General features: G+C 42.7%; 1 protein-coding gene across 2 annotated transcripts in view; it reads left to right on the forward strand.

The window, feature by feature from the left end:
* LOC109881733 (proline-rich protein 12) overlaps positions 1-20,834 on the forward strand; it is a 58,218-nt gene that overhangs the window by 22,262 nt on the left and 15,122 nt on the right. For both annotated transcript variants that reach the window (XM_020473849.2, XM_020473848.2), the window contains exons 7-11: positions 11,636-12,084; positions 12,238-12,354; positions 13,169-13,299; positions 15,421-15,875; positions 19,136-19,255. In XM_020473849.2, the coding sequence (XP_020329438.1) occupies positions 11,636-12,084; positions 12,238-12,354; positions 13,169-13,299; positions 15,421-15,875; positions 19,136-19,255 (1,272 nt within the window). The remainder of the gene's footprint in view (positions 1-11,635; positions 12,085-12,237; positions 12,355-13,168; positions 13,300-15,420; positions 15,876-19,135; positions 19,256-20,834) is intronic.

The raw sequence follows: 20,834 nt of genomic DNA on the forward strand, positions 1-20,834 counted from the left end.
TGTAAAAATTCAAGGTGTCTAAATACTTTCCGAAGGCACAGTATATACAAAAGTATGTGGACACCCCTTCAAATTTGTGGATTCTGCTATTTCAGCCACACCTATTGCTGACAGGTGTATAAAATTGGGCACACAGCCACGCAATCTCCATCGTAAAACATTGGCAGTAGAATGGCCTTACTGAATAGCTCAGTGACTTTCAACGTGGCACCGTCATAGGATGCCACCTTCCCAACAATTCAGTTAGTGAAATTTCTACCCTGCTAGAGCTGCCCTGGTCAGCTGTAAGTGCTGTTATTGTGAAGTGGTAGGCCACAGACGCTTACAGAACGGGACCGCAGAGTGCTGAAGCCCATAGAGTGTAAAAATCGTCTTTTCGTTTGCAACACTCACTACCGATTTCCAAGCTGCCTCTGAAAGCAGTGTCAGCTCAATAACTTTTTGTCTGTAGCTTCCTGAAATGGGTTTCCATGGCTGAGCAGCTGCACACAAGCCTAAGGTCACCCTGCACAGCGCCAAGCATCAGCTGGAGTGGTATAAAGCTTGGACTCTGGAGCAGTGGAAATATTTTCTTTGGCAATCACACTTCATCTGGCAGTCCGATCGACAAGGCTAGGTTAGGCAGGTGCCAGGAGAACGATACCTGTCCCTCTGCATAATGCCAAATGTAAAGTTTGGTGGAGGAGGAATAATGGTTTGGTGCTGTTTTTCATGGTTCGGGCTAGGTCCCTTAGTTCTAGTGAAAGGACATCTTAATGCTAATGCAGCATACAATGACATTCTGTTCTTCCAACTTTGTGGCAACAGGTTGTGGAATGCCCTTTCCTCTTTCAGCATGACAATGCCCCTGTGCACAAAGCGAGGTCCATACAGAGATTGTTTGTCAAGATCAGTGTGGAAGAACTTGATTGGCCTGCACAGAGGCTTGACCTCAACCCCATCGAACACCTTTGGGATGAATTGGAACGCCCACTGTGAGCCAGGCTTAATCACCCAACATCAGTGCCTGATCTCACTAATGCTCTTGTGGCTGCATGGAAGAAAGACCCCACAGCAATGTCCCAACATCCCAGAAGAGTGGTGGCTGTAATGCCCATGATTTTGGAATCAGATGTTCGAGATGTACTTTTCGTTACTTTTGTTCGGGTAGTGGATGTTGCAAACGATCACTTAGTAGTCATTTTTGGGACATATTCACTATTTTGTCTGAGATGTAATAGTAACTGTCCTATAATATCGACTGTCGTCTGGTACTATATGTTTTATTGGTAGAGAATGTCTGTAGGCTGTTACATCTCCCACAAAATATTTCTTATTTATTACAGTACTTTTCTTCATAGTCTTGTTTCAGCTCATGCCCCAATTTTCTTAGAATTAATTTCACGGCATAGCTCATGAAAAATAATTATTTTAGCCTCTGGCTTAGCAGTTGCTGTAGAATTCAGTCATTGATTCAATTTCCTGTGCACACATAGTAAAGAACTGATTAAAAGAAACGATAGCCCAATTGTTATATTTCTGATAGCTTGAACTAAATCAGACCCACTGATGTTTACGGCTGTTTTTGGTTATTTAAAGGAATGATAGATACCCACTGAGCTATTCCACACCAAGACAGCCCAAAAATATGTTTTGTGCCTCAGATTGTTCTGGAAATTGTCACATAGAAGCTTCATCGGGAGGAAGGATCTTTGACATGCTTTTTACATTTGTGTCACATACATGGTTTATTTTAGGCCCATTTTTGACCTCTACGTGCCTTCTGTAAGACCCTATGATCTGTGAACCGAACCATACATCATACAGACATCTTTGTGTAATTATACTCCTTATAGCAAGGATCATCGACTAGATTCAGCTGTTGGACGATTTTCCTTTTCTTGAGCGGATGGTCAGGGGGCATGATTACCAATCATTAAAGAGTGTTGGACAAGTAATCAAAAGGTTGCTGGACCTAATCCCTGAGCTGACTCAGTGAAAAATCTGTCTGTTAAGCAAGGCACTTAACCCTAATAGCTCATGTAAGTCGCTCTGGATAAGAGTGTCTGTTAAATGTATTTGTAGACTGCAAATTGACTGCAAGAAGTCCAAACGGCTTTAATATTTGACTAAAACGTAATACTTTGGAGCAGATTTCCAAAATGTTAATCACTTGGAGCTGATTTGCTGTTTTTACAGTCTTATGTCCAACAATTTTTAAAAAACAACAAATTAATTATTTTTTGCTAAACTTGCGGGGACCCCAAAAAATCCCCAGTGGGCCAAATTCAGGCTGCCATTTGGGGAATCCTGCCTTTATAGTGGGCTCTCAAATGGAGTATGTCTTAATTCTGAAATACAATTTTTCACATTCATTTTTTTCAACATATTTAATATCTGACGTACCGTTTTTAAACCATTGTTTTGAACAATATACTCTTCAAACACTCCATTTCTAAAGTCTGGTACTTATGACCCATTTCATACATACACATTAACCAGTCACAGCCCTTAGGATTGCACATTCGGCAAATCGCCAACAGAAGATGTTTCCTTTTAATCAATTTTCCCATTCACATACCATTTATCATAACTTCAAAATTAGAGCCCATTCTGGAAATGATGTACCCGTAACGTTTATTGTTCCTTAAAATGAACAGAATCAAATCGGGTACTTTTGAGATATTAATATTTTTTATGCTGAATAAATGAACGTGATAAATTATATTTCCGGATCTAGAAAACACTATAACGACACAAAGATGTTGTCTGTATCATGTACGGTCACGGTTCATAGTGTCTTACAGGAAGCATGTAATGTGTCTTCGGAAAGTATTCAGACCCCTTGACTTTTTCCACATTTTGTTACGGTACATCCTTATTCTAAAATGGATTAAATAAAACACATTTGTTGTCAATCTACACACAATAACCCATAATGACAAAATTAAAACGGTTAATCTTTTTTTGCATACAGTGGGGCAAAAAAGTATTTAGTCAGCCACCAATTGTGCAAGTTCTCCCACTTAAAAAGATGAGGCCTGTAATTTTCATCATAGGTACACTTCAACTATGACAGACAAAATGAGAAAGAAAAATCCAGAAAATCACGTTGTAGGATTTTTTTATGAATTTATTTGCAAATTATGGTGGAAAATAAGTATTTGGTCACCTACAAACAAGCAAGATTTCTGACTCTCACAGACCTGTAACTTCTTCTTTAAGAGGCTCCTCTGTCCTCCACTCGTTACCTGTATTAATGGTACCTGTTTAAACTTGTTATCAGTATAAAAGACACCTGTCCACAACCTCAAACAGTCACACTCCAAACTCCACTACGGCCAAGACCAAAGAGCTGTAAAAGGACACCAGAAACAAAATTGTAGACCTGCACCAGGCTGGGAAGACTGAATCTGCAATAGGTAAGCAGCTTGGTTTGAAGAAATCAACTGTGGGAGCAATTATTAGGAAATGGAAGACATACAAGACCACTGATAATCTCCCTCGATCTGGGGTTCCACGCAAGATCTCACCCCGTGGGGCCAAAATGATCACAAGAACGGTGAGCAAAAATCCCAGAACCACACGGGGGGACCTAGTGAATGACCTGCAGAGAGCTGGGACCAAAGTAACAAAGCCTACCATCAGTAACACACTACGCCGCCAGGGACTCAAATCCTGCAGTGCCAGACGTGTCCCCCTGCTTAAGCCAGTACATGTCCAGGCCCATCTGAAGTTTGCAAGAGAGCATTTGGATGATCCAGAAGAAGATTGGGAGAATGTCATATGGTCAGATGAAACCAAAATACAGTGCCTTGCGAAAGTATTCGGCCCCCTTGAACTTTGCGACCTTTTGCCACATTTCAGGCTTCAAACATAAAGATATAAAACTGTATTTTTTTGTGAAGAATCAACAACAAGTGGGACACAATCATGAAGTGGAACGACATTTATTGGATATTTCAAACTTTTTTAACAAATCAAAAACTGAAAAATTGGGCGTGCAAAATTATTCAGCCCCCTTAAGTTAATACTTTGTAGCGCCACCTTTTGCTGCGATTACAGCTGTAAGTCGCTTGGGGTATGTAACTATCAGTTTTGCACATCGAGGGACTGACATTTTTTCCCATTCCTCCTTGCAAAACAGCTCGAGCTCAGTGAGGGTGGATGGAGAGCATTTGTGAACAGCAGTTTTCTGTTCTTTCCACGGATTCTCGATTGGATTCAGGTCTGGCCATTCTAACACCTGGATATGTTTATTTTTGAACCATTCCATTGTAGATTTTGCTTTATGTTTTGGATCATTGTCTTGTTGGAAGACAAATCTCCGTCCCAGTCTCAGGTCTTTTGCAGACTCCATCAGGTTTTCTTCCAGAATGGTCCTGTATTTGGCTCCATATATCTTCCCATCAATTTTAACCATTTTATGTATTTATTTATTTTTATTTTACCTTTATTTAACCAGGTAGGCAAGTTGAGAACAAGTTCTCATTTACAATTGCAACCTGGCCAAGATAAAGCAAAGCAGTTCGACAGATACAACGACACAGAGTTACACATGGAGTAAAACAGACATACAGTCAATAATACAGTATAAACAAGTCTATATACAATGTGAGCAAATGAGGTGGGAAGGGAGGTAAAGGCAAAAAGGCCATGGTGGCAAAGTAAATACAATATAGCAAGTAAAACACTGGAATGGTAGTTTTGCAATGGAAGAATGTGCAAAATAGAAATAAAAATTATGGGGTGCAAAGGAGCAAAATAAATAAATAAATAAAATTAAATACAGTTGGGAAAGAGGTAGTTGTTTGGGCTAAATTATAGGTGGGCTATGTACAGGTGCAGTAATCTGTGAGCTGCTCTGACAGTTGGTGCTTAAAGCTAGGGAGGGAGATAAGTGTTTCCAGTTTCAGAGATTTTTGTAGTTCGTTCCAGTCATTGGCAGCAGAGAACTGGAAGGAGAGGCGGCCAAAGAAAGAATTGGTTCTGGGGGTGACTAGAGAGATATACCTGCTGGAGCGTGTGCCACAGGTGGGAGATGCTATGGTGACCAGCGAGCTGAGATAAGGGGGGACTTTGCCTAGCAGGGTCTTGTAGTTGACATGGAGCCAGTGGGTTTGGCGACGAGTATGAAGCGAGGGCCAGCCAACGAGAGCGTACAGGTCGCAATGGTGGGTAGTATATGGGGCTTTGGTGACAAAACGGATTGCACTGTGATAGACTGCATCCAATTTGTTGAGTAGGGTATTGGAGGCTATTTTGTAAATGACATCGCCAAAGTCGAGGATTGGTAGGATGGTCAGTTTTACAAGGGTATGTTTGGCAGCATGAGTGAAGGATGCTTTGTTGCGAAATAGGAAGCCAATTCTAGATTTAACTTTGGATTGGAGATGTTTGATATGGGTCTGGAAGGAGAGTTTACAGTCTAACCAGACACCTAAGTATTTGTAGTTGTCCACGTATTCTAAGTCAGAGCCGTCCAGAGTAGTGATGTTGGACAGGCGGGTAGGTGCAGGTAGCGATCGGTTGAAGAGCATGCATTTAGTTTTACTTGTATTTAAGAGCAATTGGAGGCCACGGAAGGAGAGTTGTATGGCATTGAAGCTTGCCTGGAGGGTTGTTAACACAGTGTCCAAAGAAGGGCCGGAAGTATACAGAATGCTGTCGTCTGCGTAGAGGTGGATCAGGGACTCACCAGCAGCAAGAGCGACCTCATTGATGTATACAGAGAAGCGAGTCGGTCCAAGAATTGAACCCTGTGGCACCCCCATAGAGACTGCCAGAGGTCCGGACAGCAGACCCTCCGATTTGACACACTGAACTCTATCAGAGAAGTAGTTGGTGAACCAGGCGACGCAATCATTTGAGAAACCAAGGCTGTCGAGTCTGCCGATGAGGATGTGGTGATTGACAGAGTCGAAAGCCTTGGCCAGATCAATGAATACGGCTGCACAGTAATGTTTCTTATCGATGGCGGTTAAGATATCGTTTAGGACCTTGAGCGTGGCTGAGGTGCACCCATGACCAGCTCTGAAACCAGATTGCATAGCAGAGAAGGTATGGTGAGATTCGAAATGGTCGGTAATCTGTTTGTTGACTTGGCTTTCGAAGACCTTAGAAAGGCACGGTAGGATAGATATAGGTCTGTAGCAGTTTGGGTCAAGAGTATCCCCCCCTTTGAAGAGGGGGATGACCGCAGCTGCTTTCCAATCTTTGGGAATCTCAGACGACACGAAAGAGAGGTTGAACAGGCTAGTAATAGGGGTGGCAACAATTTCGGCAGATAATTTTAGAAAGAAAGGGTCCAGATTGTCTAGCCCGGCTGATTTGTAGGGGTCCAGATTTTGCAGCTCTTTCAGAACATCAGCTGAATGGATTTGGGAGAAGGAGAAATGGGGAAGGCTTGGGCGAGTTGCTGTTGGGGGTGCAGTGCTGTTGTCCGGGGTAGGAGTAGCCAGGTGGAAAGCATGGCCAGCCGTAGAAAAATGCTTATTGAAATTCTCAATTATGGTGGATTTATCAGTGGTGACAGTGTTTCCTATCTTCAGTGCAGTGGGCAGCTGGGAGGAGGTGTTCTTATTCTCCATGGACTTTACAGTGTCCCAGAACTTTTTTGAGTTAGTGTTGCAGGAAGCAAATTTCTGCTTGAAAAAGCTAGCCTTGGCTTTTCTAACTGCCTGTGTATAATGATTTCTAGCTTCCCTGAACAGCTGCATATCACGGGGGCTGTTCGATGCTAATGCAGAACGCCATAGGATGTTTTTGTGTTGGTTAAGGGCAGTCAGGTCTGGGGAGAACCAAGGGCTATATCTGTTCCTGGTTCTAAATTTCTTGAATGGGGCATGTTTATTTAAGATGGTTAGGAAGGCATTTAAAAAAAATATCCAGGCATCCTCTACTGACGGGATGAGATCAATATCCTTCCAGGATACCCCGGCCAGGTCGATTAGAAAGGCCTGCTCGCAGAAGTGTTTCAGGGAGCGTTTTACAGTGATGAGTGGAGGTCGTTTGACCGCTGACCCATTACGGATGCAGGCAATGAGGCAGTGATCGCTGAGATCTTGGTTGAAGACAGCAGAGGTGTATTTAGAGGGGAAGTTGGTTAGGATGATATCTATGAGGGTGCCCGTGTTTAAGGCTTTGGGGAGGTACCTGGTAGGTTCATTGATAATTTGTGTGAGATTGAGGGCATCAAGTTTAGATTTTAGGATGGCTGGGGTGTTAAGCATGTTCCAGTTTAGGTCGCCTAGCAGCACAAACTCTGAAGATAGATGGGGGGCAATCAGTTCACATATGGTGTCCAGAGCACAGCTGGGGGCAGAGGGTGGTCTATAGCAGGCGGCAACGGTGAGAGACTTGTTTTTAGAGAGGTGGATTTTTAAAAGTAGAAGTTCAAATTGTTTGGGTACAGACCTGGATAGTAGGACAGAACTCTGCAGGCTATCTTTGCAGTAGATTGCAACACCGCCCCCTTTGGCAGTTCTATCTTGTCTGAAAATGTTGTAGTTTGGAATTAAAATTTCAGAATTTTTGGTGGTCTTCCTAAGCCAGGATTCAGACACAGCTAGAACATCCGGGTTGGCAGAGTGTGCTAAAGCAGTGAATAGAACAAACTTAGGGAGGAGGCTTCTAATGTTAACATGCATGAAACCAAGGCTATTACGGTTACAGAAGTCGTCAAAAGAGAGCGCCTGGGGAATAGGAGTGGAGCTAGGCACTGCAGGGCCTGGATTCACCTCTACATCGCCAGAGGAACATAGGAGGAGTAGAATAAGGGTACGGCTAAAAGCTATGAGAATTGGTCGTCTAGAACGTCTGGAACATAGAGTAAAAGGAGGTTTCTGGGGGCGATAAAATAGCATCAAGGTATAATGTACAGACAAAGGTATGGTAGGATGTGAATACAGTGGAGGTAAACCTAGGTATTGAGTGATGAAGAGAGAGATATTATCTCTAGAAACATCATTGAAACCAGGAGATGTCATTGCATGTGTGGGTGGTGGAACTAATAGGTTGGATAAGGTATAGTGAGCAGGACTAGAGGCTCTACAGTGAAATAAGCCAATAAACACTAACCAGAACAGCAATGGACAAGACATATTGACATTAAGGAGAGGCATGCTTAGTCAAGTGATCAAAAGGGTCCAGTGAGTGGAGAGGTTGGTTTGGGGATCACGGTGATTTAGACAGCTAGCCAGGCCATCGGTAGCAAGCTAGCATAGGATGGAGGTCTGTTGTTAGCCACCTCTTGCGTTCTGTCAGTAGATTAGTGTGGTTCCGTGTGGTAGAGGGGATTAATCCAAATCACACAACAACAACCATCTTCCCTGTCCCTGCTGAAGAAAAGCAGGCCCAAACCATGATGCTGCCACCACCATGTTTGACAGTGGGGATGGTGTTTTCAGGGTGATGGGCTGTGTTGCTTTTACGCCAAACATAACGTTTTGCATTGTTGCCAAAAAGTTCAATTTTGGTTTCATCTGACCAGAGCACCTTCTTCCACATGTTTGGTGTGTCTCCCAGGTGGCTTGTGGCAAACTTTAAACAACACTTTTTATGGATATCTTTAAGAAATGGCTTTCTTCTTGCCACTCTTCCATAAAGGCCAGATTTGTGCAATATACGACTGATTGTTGTCCTATGGACAGAGTCTCCCACCTCAGCTGTAGATCTCTGCAGTTCATCCAGAGTGGGCCTCTTGGCTGCATCTCTGATCAGTCTTCTCCTTGTAGGAGCTGAAAGTTTAGAGGGATGGCCAGGTCTTGGTAGATTTGCAGTGGTCTGATACTCCTTCCATTTCAATATTATCGCTTGCACAGTGCTCCTTGGGATGTTTAAAGCTTGGGAAATCTTTTTGTATCCAAATCCGACTTTAAACTTCTTCACAACAGTATCTCGGACCTGCCTGGTGTGTTCCTTGTTCTTCATGATGCTCTCTGCGCTCTTAACGGACCTCTGAGACTATCACAGTGCAGGTGCATTTATACGGAGACTTGATTACACACAGGTGGATTGTATTTATCATCATTAGTCATTTAGGTCAACATTGGATCATTCAGAGATCCTCACTGAACTTCTGGAGAGAGTTTGCTGCACTGAAAGTAAAGGGGCTGAATAATTTTGCACGCCCAATTTTTCAGTTTTTGATTTGTTAAAAAAGTTTGAAATATCCAATAAATGTCGTTCCACTTCATGATTGTGTCCCACTTGTTGTTGATTCTTCACCAAAAAATACAGTTTTATATCTTTGTTTGAAGCCTGAAATGTGGCAAAAGGTCGCAAAGTTCAAGGGGGCCGAATACTTTCGCAAGGCACTGTATAACTTTTTGGTTAAAACTCAACTCGTCATGTTTGGAGGACAAAGAATGCCGAGTTGCATCCAAAGAACACCATACCTACTGTGAAGCATGGGGGTGGAAACATCATGCTTTGGGGTTGTTTTTCTGCAAAGGGACCGGGACGACTGATCCGTGTAAAGGAAAGAATGAATGGGGCCATGTATCGTGAGATTTTGAGTGAAAACCTCCTTCCATCAGCAAGGGCATTGAAGGTGAAACGTGGCTGGGTCTTTCAGCATGACAATGATCCCAAACACACTGCCCTGGCAATGAAGGAGTGGCTTCGTAAGAAGCATTTCACGGTCCTGGAGTGGCCTAGCCAGTCTCCAGATCTCCACCCCATAGAAAATCTTTGGAGGGAGTTGAAAGTCTGTGTTACCCAGCAACAGCCCCAAAACATCACTGCTCTAGAGGAGATCTGCATGGAGGAATGGGCCAAAATACCAGCAACAGTGTGTGAAAACCTTGTGAAGACTTACAGAAAACGTTTGACCTCTGTCATTGCCAACAAAGGGTATATAACAAAGTATTGAGAAACTTTTGTTATTGACCAAATACTTATTTTCCACCATAATTTGCAAATAAATTCATAAAAAATCCTACAATGTGATTTTCTGGATTTTTTTTCTTCTAATTTTGTCTGTCATAGTTGAAGAGTGCCTATGATGACAATTACAGGCCTTATCTTTTTAAGTGGGAGAACTTGTACAATTGGTGGCTGACTAAATAATTTTTTGCCCCACTGCATGAATTAAAAAAATACCTAATTTCAATAAGTTCTCAGACCATTTGCTATGAGAATCGAAATTGAGCTCCGGTGCATCTTGTTTCCATTGTTCATCCTTCAGATGATTTGGAAAGAGGCACACCTGTGTTTAGGTCCCACAGTTGACAGTGCATGTCAGAGCAAAAACCAAGCCCTGAGGTCGATGGAATTGTCCGTAGAGCTCCGAGACAGGATTGTGCCAAGTCACAGATCTGGGGATGGTACCAAAACATTTCTGCAGCATTAAAGGTCCCGAAGAACACAGAGCTGGTGGTCCCAAAGAAGGGCCTTGGTCAGGGAGTTGACCAAGAACCTATGGTCACTCTGACAGTGTTCCTCTGTGGAGATGGGAGAACCTTCCAGAAGGACAACCATCTCTGCAGCACTCCACCAATCAGGCCATTATGGTAGAGTGGCCAGGCGTAAGCCTCTCCTCAGTAAAAAGCACATGACAGCTCACTTGGAGTTTGCCAAAAGGCACCTAAAGACTATCAGACCATGAGAAACAAGATTCTCTGGTCTGATGAAACCAAGATTGACGTCTTTGGCCTGAATGCCAAGTGTCATGTCTGGAGGAAACATGGCACTATTCCTTTGGTGAAGCATTGTGGTGGCAGCATCATGCTGTGGAGATGTTTTTCAGTGGCAGGGATTGGGAGAATAGGCAGGATCATGGCTAAGATGACTAGAGCAAAGTACAGAGATCCTTGATGAAACCCTGCTCCAGAGTACTCGGGACCGCAGACTGGGCCGACGGTTCACCATCCAACAGGACAATGACCCTAAGCACATGGCCAAGACAACACAGGAGTGGCTTCAGGACAAGTCACTGAATGTCCTTGAGTGGCCCAGCCTGAGCCTGGACTTGAACCGAATCGAACATCCCTGGAGAGACCAGAAAATAGCTGTGCAGCAACGCTTCTCTGCGAGGATCTGCAGAGAAGGATGGGAGAAACTCCCCAACTACAGGTGCGCCAAGCGTGTAGTGTTTTCGCTTTGTCATTATGAGGTATTGTAGGCCGTCATTGTAAATAAGAATTTGCACTTAACTCACTTGTGTAGTTAAATAGTTTAAATAAAGGTTAAATAAATTTACAAACGAACTGTCCAAAAACATGTGTGCCAAGGTTGTAGAGTCATACCACAGAAGACTCGAGGCTGTAATCACTTCCAAAGATGCTTCAACAAAGTACTGGGTAAATGCTCTGAATGCTCATGCAAATGTTATTTAAGAATTTTTTTTAAATATACATTTGCAAAACTTGTTGAGGGGGTGTAATCCATTTTTGAACAAGGCTGTAAAATATCAAAATGTGGAAAAAATCTAGGGATCTGAACTTTCCGACTGCACTGTAGAGGTCTAAAAAGGGCCTAAAATGGCCACTTTCATCATGATTTTCTTTGTTGTTTTTGTGTGTTTGTTACAAATTTGAAAAGCATGTTTAACATCCCTCATATTCAATGATTTGAAAAATATTTTGTGGAATATGGTGTGGAATTGCATTTTGATTCTTGAAGAAAAATCACCACTTATCTCCTTTTATTCCAGCCTCAGCACCAGTGGCACCAGTCGGTCCCTCACCTCTCTCCGCCTCCCCCGCTCAGTCCTTCTCTCCCTCTCCCCCACCTTCCCCCTTACTTCTCCTCTCTCTCCCTTCATCACCCCTGCCCCCACAAGAGGTGGCACAACAGAAGCAGTCCCAACCTCCGAGCCCCCTCCCTCCTTCCATTCCTTCTCTTCCTCCTGCTCCCGCCACCCTCCCTTCCTCCTCCCAGACTCCCCCAGCCTCGGATTCCCCCGAGCCAGCACTGGAGCCCCCCGCGTCCCCAGAAGACGCCCCCGCCCCTCAGGTCACCTCGCTGCACGTGGCCCAGAAGCAGGAGGATGCCGCCATTGCTGGAGAGAGCGAGGATGACAAGAGCGAGAGTGGAGGGGAAGGCATTTTCCGAGAGAGGGACGAGTTTGTGGTGCGCGTAGAAGACATCGGAACTATGAAGGTATTTGTGTGTGTTGCGTTTTTGTGTAACATAATAAAGGCATCACTAACCACCAGATCAACAGTTAGATTGTTTCTCAATGTAGTCCAGCTGTTCCATAAGTTGATTGTGTGTGTTCAGTATGCATTAAATCCCTCACCCCTCTTTCCCCAGCTGGCCCTGAAGACCGGTCGAGAACCTCCCCCCATCTGGAGGGTGCAGAAAGCCCTGCTGCAGAAGTTCAGCCCTGAGATTAAGAACGGACAGAGGCAGTTCTGTGCCACCAGCAACGTGAGTCAGTCGGTCTGTCTACCCGGCACAGTGGTATTCATACTATTCATACCCCATCTTTTTCCCCCTCAAAGAATTTCTTGTTGCCGGACCTCACAACCTTAATCTGTAAATTTATATTTTTACATCAACATAGAACCATCAATTCATTGCATTTTTATCTCAAATACATTCATTCAATACGATTGTATTTTTCAAATGATCTTTCTCAGAAACTTTTGTATATTTTCCCATACAATAATCTGTACTCTTAATTTTGTGTTCCACTGACCCAACACATGAAGATCACTGCTCAATGTCAACACAGAATGCATGTTTCTGTCTATCAGCAGGGCAGGCACGCATCGGAAAATGTCTTAAACATTTCGTAAATGGAAATGAGCGTTGCATAGGACAAGTTTGGATAGTCTCTCCCTTTTCCACAATTAAGTGCCTACGGTTCCACATGAAGATCACTGCTTTGCCCGACTGTGTGATTGTTGGTTTCAGGTCTTCTTAATTGCAGTCGCTGAGCATCTTACGAGTGTTATATCATATTAACGTGATTCCTGAGATCTAAAACTGTTCCTAGATCAGCATGCTGACAATTCTTCGTTTTGGATGATAAGAAATGGACAGTAGGAACCTGGTCCTTGATCAACATTCCTACTCTGAGACACTATGAATATAGAACCAAATAAACTGCAGCACGACTGCAATAAAGATGACCTGGAAGAGACCCACTGATTTGTGTGGACACCAGGATGACTATCTGTTAAATAAGTAGCTCTTAGAGCAGCCATTTTGTTTATTGGGATGCCTTTCTTTTTCTTAGTATCTGGGCTACTTTGGTGACGCCAAGAGGCGATACCAGCGCCTGTACGTCAAGTTTCTGGAGAACATCAACAAGAAGGACTATGTGAGAGTGTGCTCTCGACGACCCTGGCACAGACCATCCGGACTGAGGTACCCATCTATACACCTATTTCCCGACTGCGTCATGAAAAGTTGCATGCGTAGGTCTTCATCAGAAACGTAGCAGTGGATACGATCACATGCAACTTCAAATGCACCTCATGCAAGTTAACAGTCAGTTAAGGTAAAATCACAAATAGAGCTAGATAAAGCCAGAACAATAATATACATGCCGTCGGTCTTGCGTGAAAATGGCTTTATTTTAGACATGTACAGTTGAAGTTGGAGGTTAACATACACCTTAGCCAAATACATTTCAACTCGTTTTTTCACAATTCCTGACATTTAATCCTAGTAAAAATTCCCTGTCTTAGGTCAGTTAGGATCATCACTTTATTTTAAGAATGTGAAATGTCAGAATAATAGTAGAGAGAGTGATTTATTTCAGCTTTTTTCTTTCATCACATTCCCAGTTGGTCAGAAGTTTACAAACGCAATTAGCCTATTCCTCCTGACAGAGGTGTAAGTGAGTCAGGTTTGTAGGCCTCCTTGCTCGCACACACTTTCAGTTCTGGCAAGAAATTTAGGATAGGATTGAGGTCAGGGCTTTGTGATGGCCACTCCAATACCTTGACTTTGTTGTCCTTAAGCTATTTTGCCACGACATAGGAAATATGCTTGGGGTCATTGTCCATTTGGAAGACCCATTTGCGACCAAGCTTTAACTTCCTGACTGATGTCTTGAGATGTTGCTTCAATATATCCACATCATTTTCTTTCCTCATGAGGCCATCCATTTTGTGAAGTGCACCAGTCCCTCCTGCAGCAAAGCACCCACACAACATGATGCTGCCACCCGCGTTCTTCACGGTTGGGATGGTGTTATTCGGCGTGTAAGCCTTCGCCTTTTTCCTCCAAACATAACCATTGTCATTATGGCCGAACAGTTCTATTTTTGTGCGACAAAGTACGATCTTTGTTCCCATGTGCAGTTACAAACAGTAGTCTGGCTTTTTTATGGTGGCTTCTTCCTTGCTGAGCGGCCTTTCAGGTTATGTTGATATAGGACTCGTTTTACATTGGATATAGATACTTTTGTACCTGTTTCCTCCAGCATCTTCACATGGTCCTTTGCTCTTGTTCTGGAATTGATTTGCACTTTTCGCACCAAAGTACGTTCATCTCTAGGAGACAGAACGCGTCTCCTTCCTGAGCGGTATTACGTCTGCGTGGTCCCATGGTGGTTATTCTTGCGTACTATTGTTTGTACAGATGAACGTGGTACCTTCAGGTGTTTTGGAAATTGCTCCCAAGGATGAACCAGACTTGTGGAGGTCAACTATTTTATTTCTGAGGTTTTGGCTGATTTATTTTGATTTTCCCATGATGTCAAGCAAAGAGGCACTGAGTTTGAAGGTAGGCCTTGAAATACATCCACAGGTACACCTCCAATTGACTCAAATTATGTCAAATAGCCTATCAGAAGCTTCTAAAGCCATGACATCATTTTCTGGAATTTTCCAAGCTGGTTAAAGGTACAGTCAACTTGGTGTATGTAAACTTCTGACCCACTGGAATTGTGATACAATGAATTATAAGTGAAATAATCTGTCTGTAAACAATTGTTGGAAAAATGACTTGTGTCATGCACAGTGTAGATGTCCTAACCGACTTGCCAAAACTTTAGTTTGTTAACAAGAAATATGTCGAGTGGTTGAAAAACGAGTTTTAATGACTCCAACCTAAGTGTATGAAAACTTCCGACTTCAACTGTACATTGTATATGCCTTCACTTCTCAAAGGGTTTCTTCCACCTTTTCATTGAACAGTTCATAGGACAGTGTTGTCTGAAATTGTATTACTTGCACCTTTTAAATATACATTTCAGAGCGTGCTGTCCTGTTCAATGTCCAAGGACAAGGCATAAGAGGAACATACTAGCCTAAAGAGCTAACATGGTGTTTGTACTTTCATCTAGCCATCCAGTGTTCCCAAAAATCTGAAGTAGCCAGCATTCTGAAAAAAGTTGCCAGCTAGGGGGGTGAGAGGGCATGACCCCCACAAAATTAGGGTTAGTAGTCATCTATTTGGTTGGAAGTGGGTGGTTATAGAACTGGGCATCTGAAATATGGTTGCTTTCTCTTTATTCAATTCTCTACTCTTCTTCAACAGGCAACAGGTCCTCCCCAAAATGGCGTCCCCGCCTCTCACCACCCAGACCCCGCCCCGAGCTGAGAAGGAGGAGAGGGAGCAGCGAGTGGCACCGGCGCGAGAGCCGGTACAGCGTGAGCCCAGGGAGAGAACAAGGGCAAAGAACGAACAGCGAGAGAAGGAGAAGGCGGCTGCGGTAGTGAAAGAGGAGTTGGAGAAAGAAAAGCAGAGGGAGAAAGAGAAGAGGGTGCAGCCGTCTCAGAAGCCCGAGAAACGGGCCGCCACAGTGGCAACGACAGAACGAGGGAAGGAGAAGAAAGGGGGAGTGGAGAAAGGGAAGACGGTAGAGCGCCCTCCCAAGTCGAAGCCAGCCAAGGTCAAGGCGGAACCTCTTCCGAAAAAGAGGAAGTGGCTGAAGGGGGTCCCCTCGTCGTCTGATTCCGACTCATCTGAGGAGGCAGCCAGCGAGGATGAGAGTAAGAAGCGTTTTTTGCCTGTAGGGCCAGTTTCTTAGACACAGATTAAGCCTAGTCCAGGACTAAAATGGAGATTCTCGGAGTTAAAAGCTATTTCCATTGTGAATGTAGCCTGTAATACTTTATAATTTTGTGAAGCAGTCTTGTACTGATTACTGATTGTTACACTATATAGTACACTCCTTTTGACCAGAGCCCAATGGGCCCCCGTAAAAAACTACTGCACTATAAAGGGATTACGGTGCCAATTGGAACGTCCCTTCAAAGTATTCATACTCTTTGACTTATTCCACATTTTGTAGTTAAAGCCTGAATTCAAAATGGATTACATTTATATTTTTCTCACCCATCTATCTCCTCACAATACCTCATTATGAAAAAGTGAAAACATATTTTTAGAAATGTTTGCAAATTTCATTGAAAATGAAATGCAGAAATATCTGATTTACATAAGTATTCACACACTTTAGTCAATACTTTGTATTAGCACCCTTTGGCAGTGACTAAAGCTTAGACTCTTTCTGGGTAAGTCTCTCTTAGAGCTTTCCACACCTTGATTGTGCAACATTTGACCATTATTTTTTCCAAAATTCTTCATGCTATGTCAAATTGTTTGTTGATCCCTGCTAGACAACAATTTTTTTAGGTCTTCCCATAGATTTTCAAGTAGATTTAAGTCAAAACTGTAACTCGGCCACTCAGGAACATTCACTGTCTTCTTGGTAAGCAACTCCAGTTTAGATTTGGCCTTGTGTTTTAAGTTATTGTCCTGCGGAAAGGAGAATTCACCTCCTAGTGTCTGGTGGAAAGCAGACGAAACCAGGTTTTCCTCTAGGATTTTGCCTACATTCCGTTTATTTTTATCCTGAAAAACTCTCCAGTCCTTAACGATTACAAGCATACCCATAACATGATGCAGCCACCACTATGCTTGGAATTATGGAGAGAGGTACTCAGTAATGCGTTGTATTGGATTTGCCCCAAACAACAATTGAGGACAAAAAGTAAATATCTTTGCCACATTTTTTGCAATATTATTTTAATGCCTTGTTGCAAAAATTTTTTTAAAATGTAGTGCCTTGTTACAAACAGGATTCATGTTTTTGAATATTTTTGCTCTGTACAACCTTCATTCTTTTCACTCTGTCAATTAGGTTAGTATTGCGGAGTAACAACAATGTTGTTGATCTATCCTCCTCAGTTTTCTCTTATCATAGCCATTCAATACTGTAGCTGTTTTAAAGTCACCATTGGCTTCATGCTGAAATCCCGGAGCGGTTTCCTTCCTCTCCAGCAACTGAGTTAGGAAGGACACCTGTATTTTTGTCGTGACTGGGTGTATTGATACACCATCCAAAGTGTAATTAGTAACAGATATTAATTGTCTGCTGATACAAATTTTACCCATCTACCAAAAGGTGCCCTTCTTTGCGAGGCATTGGAAAACCTCACTGGTCTTTGTGGTTGTATCTGTTTTGAAATTCACTGCTCGACTGAGAAACCTTAAAATTATCTGTGTGTGCGGGGTACAGATATGAGTTAGTCATTCAACATTTATGTGAAACACTATTATTGCATTGGCTTCATGGTGAAATCCCTGAGCGGTTTCCTTCATCTCCGGCAACTGAGTTAGATATGACGCCTGTATATTTGTAGTGACTGGGTGAGGCTTGCCATAACAAAAGGGATTGAATACTTATTTACTCTAGACATTTAAGCTTTACATTTTTTTTCAAAACACATCATTTCACTTCATGGGGGATTGTGTGTAGGCCAGTGACAAAAATCTCACTTTAATCCATTTTAAATTCAGGCTGTAACACAACAAAATATGGAACAAGTCAAGGGGTGTGAATATATTTGTTTGGGTGCGCCAGGCAGTGAATAGAAGGGAAGGTGAAAAGAGAAGCTTTCAGGAATGTATTTGACAAATAGGTAGAGCTGTGTGTGTAGGGTTGTCGCGATAATACGGTACAACATTTTCCATGGCAAAAAGGAAAACAGAATGCAGACTAAGCTCTTTGGCCATTTAGGAGTGTTATGTTACATTATGTGCTATAGTGTGGAGTTTAAACAAATGTGACACTGGGTTACAACTAGAGGTCAACTGATTAATCGGAATGGCAGATTTAATTAGGGCCAATTTCAATCTTGGACAGTTAACTCGTCCAACGCTATAAACACCTGCCTCTCGTTGCACTCCACGAGGAGACTGCCTGTTGCGTTACGTGAATGCAGTAAACCAAGGTAAGTTTCTAGCTAGCATTAAACTTTTCTTATAAAAAACAATCAATCAATCATAATCACTAGTTAACTACACATGGTTGATGATATTACTAGTTTATCTAGCGTGTCCTGCGTTGCATATAATCTGACTGAGCATACAAGTATCTGACTGAGCGGTGGTAGGCAGAAGCAGGTGTGTAAACATTCATTCAAACAGCACAGTGCGTTTTGCCAGCAGCTCTTCGTTGTGCGTCAAGCATTGCGCTCTTTATGACTTCAAGCCTATCAACTCCCGAGATGAGGCTGGTGTAACCGAAGTGAAATGGCTGGCTAGTTAGCGCGCGCCAGTAGCGTTTCAAACGTCACTCGCTCTGAGACTTGGAGTGGTTGTTCCCCTTGCTCTGCATGGGTAACGATGCTTCAAGGGTGGCTGTTGTCGTTGTGTTCCTGGTTCGAGCCCAAGGAGGAGCGAGGAGAGGGACGGAAGCTATACTGTTACACTGGCAATACTAAAGTGCCTATAAGAACATCCAATAGTCATAGATATTTGAAATACAAATCGTATAGAGAGAAATAGTCCTATAATTCCTATAATAACTACAACCTAAAACTTCTTACCTGGGAATATTGAAGACTCATGTTAAAAGGAACCACCAGCGTTCATATGTTCTCATGTTCTGAGCAAGGAACTGAAACCTTAGCTTTCTTACATATTGTACTTTTACTTCACCAACACTTTGCATTATTTAAACCAAATTAAACATGTTTCATTATTTATTTGAGGCTAAATTGATTTAATTGATGTATTATATTAAGTTAAAATAAGTGTTCATTCAGTATTGTTGTAATTGTCATTATTACAAATACATTTTAAAAATTTGGCCGATTAATCGGTATCGGCGTTGAAAAATCCTAATCGGTCAACCTCTAGTTACAACATAAGAAACCATTGCCTGTTTTTTCTGCTACAGGTATTGTGACAACCGTGTGTGTGTGTGTGTGTGTGTGTGTGTGTGTGTGTAACCTCTATGCAGTGACAGTGCAAGGCAGGGTGAACAACCGGGCCATGCGGGAGATGTTCAGGAGCTATGTGGAGATGCTGGTCAGCACGGCCCTGGATCCTGACATGATCCAAGCCCTGGAGGATACAGAAGGTGAGCGCTCAACACACACACACGCACATGCACGCACACGGCCCTTGACCTCGACATGATCCAAACCCTGGAGGACACAGACAGTGGGAGCAGAACACCACACAATACACAAACAGCCCTGAGGGGTGAACCACGAAGCTGGATAGAGAAGTTACTGTGCTTACTTTTGGTCAATTCCTTGTTTAACTTGGGATAACCGTTGACATGAAGGTGGCTCACCTTTTACTACATTTCTATGACAACGAATGCTTTAGCTTTAACCTGCTAACTCTTCATCCTGAATCAAGTGTTTAAGGTTTGAGTTGAGGACCATTCAAATTAGATTCCATCACTCTCGCAAAAAATGGGCCATCTTCTCTGGACCATATTTGAGGAAGATGACAGATTTTTTAAATATTTTTATTAGTCAGGTGTTCTTTTGTTACTAAAAATAGTCATATTAAAATACACGCATTTGAAACTTCATGCGCTGTAAAACTTTCGTATGACCTATCAATAGGATAACCTGTCTTTCATTTTAATTTCGTAAAATGAGTGACTGGTGGTTGAATGGCACGACAATGGTCCTCAGGATCTCGTCACGGTATCTTTCCTCGTTCAAATTGGCATCGATAAAATGCCATTTGTTCGTTGTCCATAGCTTATGCCTGCCCATACCATAACCCCACCGCCTCCATGGGGCACTCTGTTCAGAACGTTGACATCAGCAAACCGCTCGCCCACACAACACCATACAAGCTGTCTGCCATCTTCCCGGTACAGTTTAAACCGGGACCCATCCGTGAAGAGCACACTTCTCCAGCATGCCTGTGGCCATCAAAGGTGAGCATTTACCCACTAATGTCGGTTATGACGCTGAACTGCAGTGATGTCAAGACCCTGGTGAGGACGGTTTCTGACAGTGTGCAGAAATAATTCGGTTGTGCGATCCCACAGTTTCATCTGCTGTCCGGGTGGAAGTCCTGGGCTGACGTGGTTACACGTGGTCTGTGGTTGTGACGCCAGTTGGACGTACTGCAAATTCTCTAAAACGAGAGGCGGCTGATGGTAGTGAAATGAACATTCTGGTGAACATTCCTGCAGTCAGCATGCCAATTGCACACTCCCTCAACTTGAGACATCTGTTGCATTGTGTTGTGTGACAAAACTGTACATTTTAGTGGCCTTTCATTGTTCCCAGCACAAGATGCACCTGTGCAATGATCATGCTGTTTAATCAGCTTCTTGATATGCCACACTTGTCAGGTGGATGGATTATTTTGGTAAAGGAGAAATGCTCACTAACAGGGATGTAAACAAATTTGTGCAAATTATTTTTGTGAGTGTTGTAAAGTATCTGCAGTCTTTTTTTAAAATTTCAGCTCATAAAACACAAGTTGTGTTTTTATATTTTTGGTCAGTGTATTTAAGAGAAGCTGAACAGCACTTTTTGTTGCTGATATTTATTATTTAGGATAATATTCAGCCTAGTATTCAAAATACTTTAATATTTTTGTTATTTAGCTACTCATTTCAAATGGTTGAAACTAAAGAACTAATACAGTTGAGATTGTAATCAGGGGTTTGGAAAATGTATTTT

The sequence above is a fragment of the Oncorhynchus kisutch genome, linkage group LG25 (assembly GCF_002021735.2).
Source record: "Oncorhynchus kisutch isolate 150728-3 linkage group LG25, Okis_V2, whole genome shotgun sequence".
NCBI lineage: Eukaryota > Metazoa > Chordata > Actinopteri > Salmoniformes > Salmonidae > Oncorhynchus > Oncorhynchus kisutch.